Raw genomic sequence first — 7868 nt, 5'->3', positions numbered from 1 at the left:
CTGGGTTCTAGCTGCTCACTGATCTTCTGGATCCTTTTCCATCTTTGTCCAGTCTCTCAGTCAGATGTTTCTCCTCCTCTGTTCAGGTCTTCTCCATGTGGAGCCATGATGCAGACATAGATAGACACAGTCCAGAGGTCCAGAACTGAGAAGGTTCTGCTGTTCTCAGCTCATTGTAGAACCATGTTCATGCAGGTGGACTGATGGAACCACAGCTGGACTCCCTGTGGTTCTTTGAGGTTCTACTTTGGAGCCTGAATTCTAACATTGTCCTTATAACGGGTTTGTTTCTGATCATCAGAGGATAAACTTTGCTGAAAAAAATCTGTAAAGTTATACAGCTCAGAATCATTTGACATTTAACTGATGTCGTAAATAATACGGTGGACTCACTGCTGTCTACACTGTAAACTGTTCATGTGTGTTTCCTTGACTATCTCCAGTGGAGGTGGAGAAGTCCTTCTTATTCATGGAGACATTAACGGGAAGCACAGCTGAAACAAAGTGAAATGATCCTTCAGGAATTAGGTTCCTCTGATCATGTTAATACACAGATCCATGGCCCAACCAGCAGCCAGCATTAATGTCAGCTACAGTCATCATATATAACCAGAAACAGGACTTTGAATCTGAAGAGTTCTGGTTCTTTCACTGCTGGTTGAGTTCCAGGTGTGTTCACTAACCTGATGTGACTCTGGTTAATTCGCTGACCATCAGCTTTGTTTTGCTTCAGAACTCAGTCCTGGTTCAGTAAACTGATGCTGCTGCAGGTCACAGAATGACGTCTTCAGTTTGTTCACATAAACTCACCACATGACCTCTGAGGCTCTCTAACACGTCAGCACATGAGTGGGCGTCATGAGTCTGGGTGGGTCAGAACCAGAACCGCTGAGTCTCGCTGGTGTGTTTCCTCAGAGCTGGTGCTGAATGCCGACGAGCTGAAGAGCCTGCATGAGTTCGAAGAGCAGTGTGTGGAGGAATACTTCAGAGAGAAAGACGACGAGAAGCAGTCGTCCAACAACGAGCGAATCAGAGTCACGTCTGAGAGGTGAGCAGCTGATCGCCGTGGCAACACCACTTCACCTGTTTATTTCTTTACTTTCATATCCATCCATCCATCATCTCTACACCTTAANAGGCTCAGAAATGATGGAAAAAGTCCATTAAAGTGATCAATCTGGACCCTCCTCTGTGGACTTGAAGGACCTGGACCTCTGGAACATTCACAGTCTGAAGGTAGAACTCTGGTCAGTAGATAAAGGTGCTGCAGATACAGAACCAGATGTTCTGAAGAGGTTCTGGTTGTTTGTTTCATATGATTCTTTTGTCTTTCTCCTTACTGCATTAGATTACTAAAGAAAGCTTGTGCCACCAGCTACGATGTGACTGGTGGTTTAAAACACCTTTAACTCAACATAATGTCAAGTTGTCTCATCTCAGAAAGATTTGGGTTTTTGTTGTTGTTGTTGAGCCTCAACATTTATTTTAACAAATGATTTCTGTTGCGTTTCTCAGCTGAACTTTTTCACTGCATGTCATATTTACTGTCAGTCTGTGAATCAGTCAGAGCTCCACTCGGGTCTTTCTCTGCAGTGTGCAGAGACTCTTCCCCGATTCTTTATGGTCGGACAGACGGATACGTTCCAGATGTGTGAATTAACTGTGAACACGTTTATGTCTCAGCCCCATGTGGAGACAACATGTACGATGAAGATGGGAAGAAGCTTCCTCCTTGCATCCCTGGAGCCTGGCTCACCCCCGCCATCATGGCCTGCTACCTGCTGGTCGCCAACATCTTGCTGGTCAACCTGCTCATCGCCGTCTTCAAGTCAGTGCACTGATCCCAGAACAGCTGCTGCAGAACACCTCAGTCTGAGTTCTGTCTCCATCTTCATGTGGTTCTGGCTCCACAGAGCTGCAGGACTTTATGTTGAAACATGAATCTCAGTGAAGAAACATGAAACTGTTGGAGATCAGAGCATTAAACAGACAAAGACGAGATCGGACAGTTTCTGACAGTAATATTCAGTAGAACCCATCAGTCCACACGTCGCCTAGAGATGCTCCCATCAGCTGATTATTGAAAACTTCAGTTTATATGACAGCCAACTGAATCTCTGAGTTTTAGATGTAACCTCTGGTTTATGATTGACTGAGACAATATTGTGCAGATGAATTGACAATGATCAATGGTTTAAATTCTGACTTCACCCAGTCGGTCCAGCAGTGACTCAGACCTGCTGCTTCCTCCACAGCAACACCTTCTTTGAGGTGAAGTCCATCTCCAACCAGGTGTGGAAGTTCCAGCGCTATCAGCTGATCATGACTTTCCACGACCGGCCCATCCTGCCTCCTCCACTCATCGTCTTCCCCCACATCTACATCGTCCTGAAGAGGCTTTGCTGCCGCTGCCGACGCAGGCCGGAGGGCGAACACGACGACCGCGAGAGACGCCTCCGTAAGTCTGGATCCATTTCTACGGGTCACGCCTGACCTTGTTGTGCTGATGTGGTCAGGTCAGGCAGCAGGTGTCCTGATGTAGCTCTCTGATGCCGTTAGATAAATAAATGTTCCAGGAGGCGGATTTCTGTGTTTCCTGTCAGTCATACTGGAAACTAAAGATGATTCATGGAAAAATCAGGCTTCATTTTTTTGGAACACTTGAGCTTTTTGCTCAGATAAAGAGTACAGAACAGCAGTGAGTCCACCCCGTGTAACATCACCTCAGTGTCAAATGATTCTCACCTCACAGTAATCACATTACTTTAGATTTCCTATATTATATCCAGGCTCCACTGTAGAAGCTCAACAGGAACAGTAGGAACATGTTCTCACGTTCTTCACTCTGCTTCATTCAGCTGCTCTTTGCTGGAGGGGTTGTGCTGCTCCTCCTTTCTCTGGAAAACACCTCAAAGGGCTTCTGGTGGACTCAGACCAGGACTCACACTGTCCAGGTTCTGGTTCCACTTGGTTCTGCTGTAGAAGCTCTTGATGATGTTGTTCTNGCAGTACTGCAGTATGTTGCACCAACACATCCTCCACTGTGGCTTCAGGTCTTCCAGGTACAAACAGAATGCTGAGCAGTGAAGGCAGGAATGATGAGTGTGAATCAGGGACTCTTCTAAGCCGGAGCAGGTGAGTTTTCTCATGCACAGATGCAGCAGCAGCAGTGCTAACGACCATCACCATCAACAACGTAAAGTTCTCCAGATGTTCTAACAAACCTCCATTATTTTGGGTCCTACACAGAACTGGAGCTGGTGACGGTTTGTTCTGGTTTCTAGTTAATGCTGAAGCTGTTGGATCTACAGCAGAAACTACTGGAAGAATCAGAGAAAGGATTAGTGGGTCCATCCTGGACCTTCAGCTCAAATCTGAACAGAGTTTAAAGAAAACCCCGGAGAAGCTGCACCACTGAGCCCGGAACTGTTCACCAGGAGGTTTCTGCACCGGAGACAGAACACAGGAGAACAAAACTCTGTTTAATGTCTTTATTCGTTCAGTAAAGCTGCTTCAGACCAACACGTTAGGTTTAAAATAACTGCAGGAGAAGAACAAGGCATATTTATATATATATCTATATATGAAAAAACAATGTAAGAAGAAGAAGAAGCCTGGATTCAGGTTTTAGAACGCTGCAGATTCTGGGCTTGTTCAATCAAACAACTTAAAGAAAGACACCAGCAGGAAGCTCAAACATGCGGTGACCAAACACTAAAATGAAGACACAGATTCTGTTTCTTTTTCCAGGAAAAAAAAAAAAAACGTGTTTCTGCTGGAAAATACTTTTAAAGGCAACTTTCTCCCAGTGTCGGATGATGGAGGCATGTTGAAGCTGATAGATAGATAGATAGATAGATAGATAGATAGATAGATAGATAGATAGATAGATAGATAGATAGATAGATAGATAGATAAATAGATGGATAGATAGATAGATAGATAGATAGATAGATAGATAGATNGAGCCACCCTGCAGCCCTACTTTCATATCAAATATTTGATTTATTCTATTTTCCAAACACGGGATCGTAGCTGCCTGATGCTCGGATCTTCTCTCTTCAACCTGATCAGACAAGCTGTGATTCTATGAAACAGCAGACTGAAGGGAAACACAGACAGAGTCTACGACCAGACAAACGCTGTACATCTCAGAGTAGCGTGGTATCCGTCAACCTGGAGCTGCCACATTGCAGCGGTGCTGTGATGTCCTGTACAGACCATACAAGCACCACAGGCTTCAGTTTGAAACGTGATGGAGCATCAGACAGCTGCACCATCAGGCAGCAGGACCGACACAGGAGCTGGAGCTCCCGAGGAGTCTGATCATCGATTAGTCTGTCCATTATTTTGATCATATTTGTGAACAGTCATTTTGGTTTAGCCTTCATTTACCCAGATAAGTTATTAAGAACATGTTTTCACTAAGAAAAAGAAAAGCACAAGAGAACTGCATTTACAGCATTTTATTAAAATAGTTTCTGTAAAACAGTTCAATCAGAAGGAGCACCTGAGCTTCATATCTACATGACAGTGTCGAGCTTTTCCAATTCAAAGCATCAGACACAGAAAATGAGGTAAAATAGGTTCAAAAACAACAACAAAAAACGGGTTGTTTTGACAAAGTTTGCAGGTCACTCGTCGTTTTTGTAGATCTGGTCTGAAGTGGTCCCAAGCTTTGGATGACTTTGTGAAGTTTTCTCTCCTGATTCAGCTCTTGTCTCCTTTTTCTTCGAACGTTCGCCAGCCGCCGCCGCCGGCATCTCGCTGGATGTTTTGACTGCTGTGGCGATGTGACACAAAACAAGGCCAGCTATTGGCTATTAGCCGCTCCTCCTGCTGTCCTGTAGATCACAGCCACTGGCGGCTCGTTACTGCCACACTCTGGTAGCTGTTAGAACAGGGCTTCTCAACTGGTCTCACCCTGGGACCCACGTTTTCCCGTGGTCATGAAGTCGCCACCCACTTTATTTGTAGAATTCAATATATTTTGCTGTGCAACATGCATTTCAGAGCTTGTAACCATGCACAGTAACTGGACCATGACCACTGCATGTACAAAACTGCACAAAATTAAAAAGGCCACAAAGCAACATGTTTTCACTCCATTTTGAGCAAATTCATCAGAAACTAAGGAGGACCATGACCACTGCATGAAAAGTGAATCAAATAAATATCAGAACTACTCTAAAACAAACAACATTATTCAGATGGGGGGTGTGGGCGCTGAGCCTGCTGTATCGGTGGTGGAGGCGATGGAGATCCAAACTGATTTCCTGATTCCAGCACAGTGAACCAATAGGCGGCTATTCGGGTCCAGTCCTAGCATGAAAACCCACATTTTAAATACTCCGGGTCACGTTTTTGCATCCCGACATCAACACAAACTTAAAATGAACGTCAAACAAACTATGGTTACCGTGCCTGTCAAAATAAAAGTTTTTTCAAAATAAAAAACGAGTCCAACCTGAGAGGCACATTATATATGATTTAATGTTGACCAGCTGTCCGCGACCCATTTTTGGGTCGCGACCCACCAGTTGAGAACCCCTGTGCTAGAACACATTGGTTTAAGATCTGAAAAAACGGGCCGCTTACATTAAAAAGTTAATTATTAAGCAACGAATGGATGACAGAATTAGTTGACAACTATTTTAATCGATTAAATCGATGGGTTGTTTCAGCCCTCGCTCAGACATGTTTATATCAATCTGTCAAAGAGTGAGTCTGATGTGGAGTTGATGAGCTGCTCCGCTGTGTCTGGATTCCCTCCATCAGGGTGGAGAACATGTTCATGCGTCTGGAGGAGGTGAATGAGAGGGAGCACTCGATGAAGGCCTCCCTGCAGACCGTGGACCTCCGCCTGGCTCAGCTCGAGGAGTTCTCCGGCCGGATGATGAACGCTGTGGAGAAGCTGGCAGGCGTCGACCGGGCAGAACTAGTCCGGTCCCACTCCAGAGCGTCGTCCATGTGCGAGCCGGCTTCCCTGCTGCGTCACAGCAGCATCAACAGCGCCGACGGCTACAGCCTGTACCGGTACCAGCTGGACCATGATGACAGGACGTCCATGGCTGGAGACATGGACGGAAATGACAAGAAGGTCCAGCTGAGTCCAGAGAAACGAGGTAGTGCAGCAGGTAGGACCAGACACATGACACCTCATAGCAGGTCACATGACCAGATGTTAGCGGGTGGAGGGAAGCCAGGAGTTTTCAGCTTCCAAGGATGGCATGACCGCACTCTGATTGGCTCAGAGTTTACCCCAACGTCAACCACATCACCACCCACATCCTCATTCAGGTAGCACAGTCCTCAAAGATGCCTTTTGGTGCTCCCAGCCAACTCTGTTAGCGTTAAGAGAAGGTCCCCTCCTCTGGTTCAATATAGATGTGTTCCTTCATTCCTCTCCCAGACCATCTCTGAGAGTTTGTTGTCATTTACTGTCCTTCGAGTGTCTCTGATCCTTCAGCTGGATGCTGAGTCTGGTCCTGACAGCTGCTCTCCTGAGATGTTCTTCTGTAGCGGCAAAGAAAAAACTACAGCAACAGAGAAGAAGAGCAGGAGGAACAAAACTGTTGTCATGTATGAAGCTGCAGATTCTGAGACTAGTTTCTACAAACACAACACATCAGCAACACTGTGAGACACAAACTGATTCATCCTGAGGATAAAACAGCAACTGAGCAGTGAGGAGATGCCAGACCTTTCTACAGGAGAGAGGAAGCTACAGCAGAGCAGCTCCTCAGCACCAGACCCAGCATCCAGCTTCACCTGAAGGACCAGAGACTCTCTGAGGACAGCAAAGTCCACATTCTGGACAGAGAGGAAGGTTTGAGGAGGAATGAAGGACAACATCAAACTGGAACGCACATCTCTGAACAGGAGGCTCTACAGCGCCACCTATCAGCTACTTCGGTTTCAGTCCTGACATTCTTCTCCTGGCAGTTTCACCACCATTCAGACCCTGATTCATGTGAGCTGGTGGTCAGAAGCATCTTCGAGAAACCTACAAATCAGCATCTTCTGCTGAAGCTCTCAGGAATTGTAAGGCAGAGAAACAAAGGTTCAAAGATGATTTGCTGTTTGATCTTGTGTTTCCTCTTTTCAGGTGATGTGAAGGAGTTTGGCTCAACTCTGGAGGTTCAAGGACTAAAGGACGGAGCTCAGTCGTTGTCGAGTGTTGACATCCTGATCTCCCCCTGTGACCCCGACCTCAGACCCAACACCACATCAGCTCAGGATGACCCCACCAGTGCTGACATAGAAAAGACGTCAGATAAGCGCCGACTGGAGGCGGCAGCATCCCTCCCTCTGGAGGGGTCGAAGCTCCCGCATCACTGTTCAACCCTTAGCGGCTCCCTGTCCTCCAACAGGAGGTCCGTCAGTGGCACCATCTACAGCCCCAGCCAGCAGGACCAGCAGGGGGCCACAAGTTCCAAGGATGGAGGAGAGGAGTCCAAGCTGCACAGCAGACAACCGGAGGGTGAAGCTAGCGGACCAGAGGAGGACCTGCTGGTGGAGGAGGACAGGACGTACCCGGCACTTCGCTCCAAGAGCCTCAACACCAACCCGAGGAGGGTGAGGACAAAGAGGAAGGACGATGATGAGAGGCCTCGTTCAGCCAGCAGCGTCAAAGACCTGGTGTCAGCATTCAGTGGGCGGACCACGGGTCCACAGGCCAGAGCCAGGTCCAGGTCCAGGGACTCTGACTGCTGAAGGATTGTGGTGAACTTTGGACTGAGCAGGGATCAATCAAGCAATTTTTACACTCAAACATTCTGCGAATTCTGCAAATATTGACTGTAAAACATCGATTCAGGGTTCAGAATATTTCAGACCAAACAGGAGACCCTCAACCAACAACTACA

The 7868-nt window shown here is 46.7% G+C and overlaps 1 protein-coding gene across 1 annotated transcript in view; it reads left to right on the top strand.

The window, feature by feature from the left end:
• LOC103374804 (transient receptor potential cation channel subfamily M member 1-like) overlaps nt 1-7716 on the top strand; it is a 52397-nt gene extending 44681 nt beyond the window's left edge. Inside the window, exons 22-26 of the mRNA XM_008304955.1 lie at nt 1684-1828; nt 2256-2458; nt 3054-3135; nt 5779-6137; nt 7109-7716. Of these exons, the coding sequence (XP_008303177.1) occupies nt 1684-1828; nt 2256-2458; nt 3054-3135; nt 5779-6137; nt 7109-7716 (1397 nt within the window). The remainder of the gene's footprint in view (nt 1-1683; nt 1829-2255; nt 2459-3053; nt 3136-5778; nt 6138-7108) is intronic.
• The last annotated feature ends 152 nt before the right edge of the window (nt 7717-7868 follow it).

Source organism: Stegastes partitus, unplaced genomic scaffold, assembly GCF_000690725.1.
Source record: "Stegastes partitus isolate 25-593 unplaced genomic scaffold, Stegastes_partitus-1.0.2 Scaffold2363, whole genome shotgun sequence".
Taxonomy (NCBI): domain Eukaryota; kingdom Metazoa; phylum Chordata; class Actinopteri; family Pomacentridae; genus Stegastes; species Stegastes partitus.
Note: the sequence above shows the minus strand (reverse complement) of the source record. Positions and strands in the feature narration are given on the sequence as shown.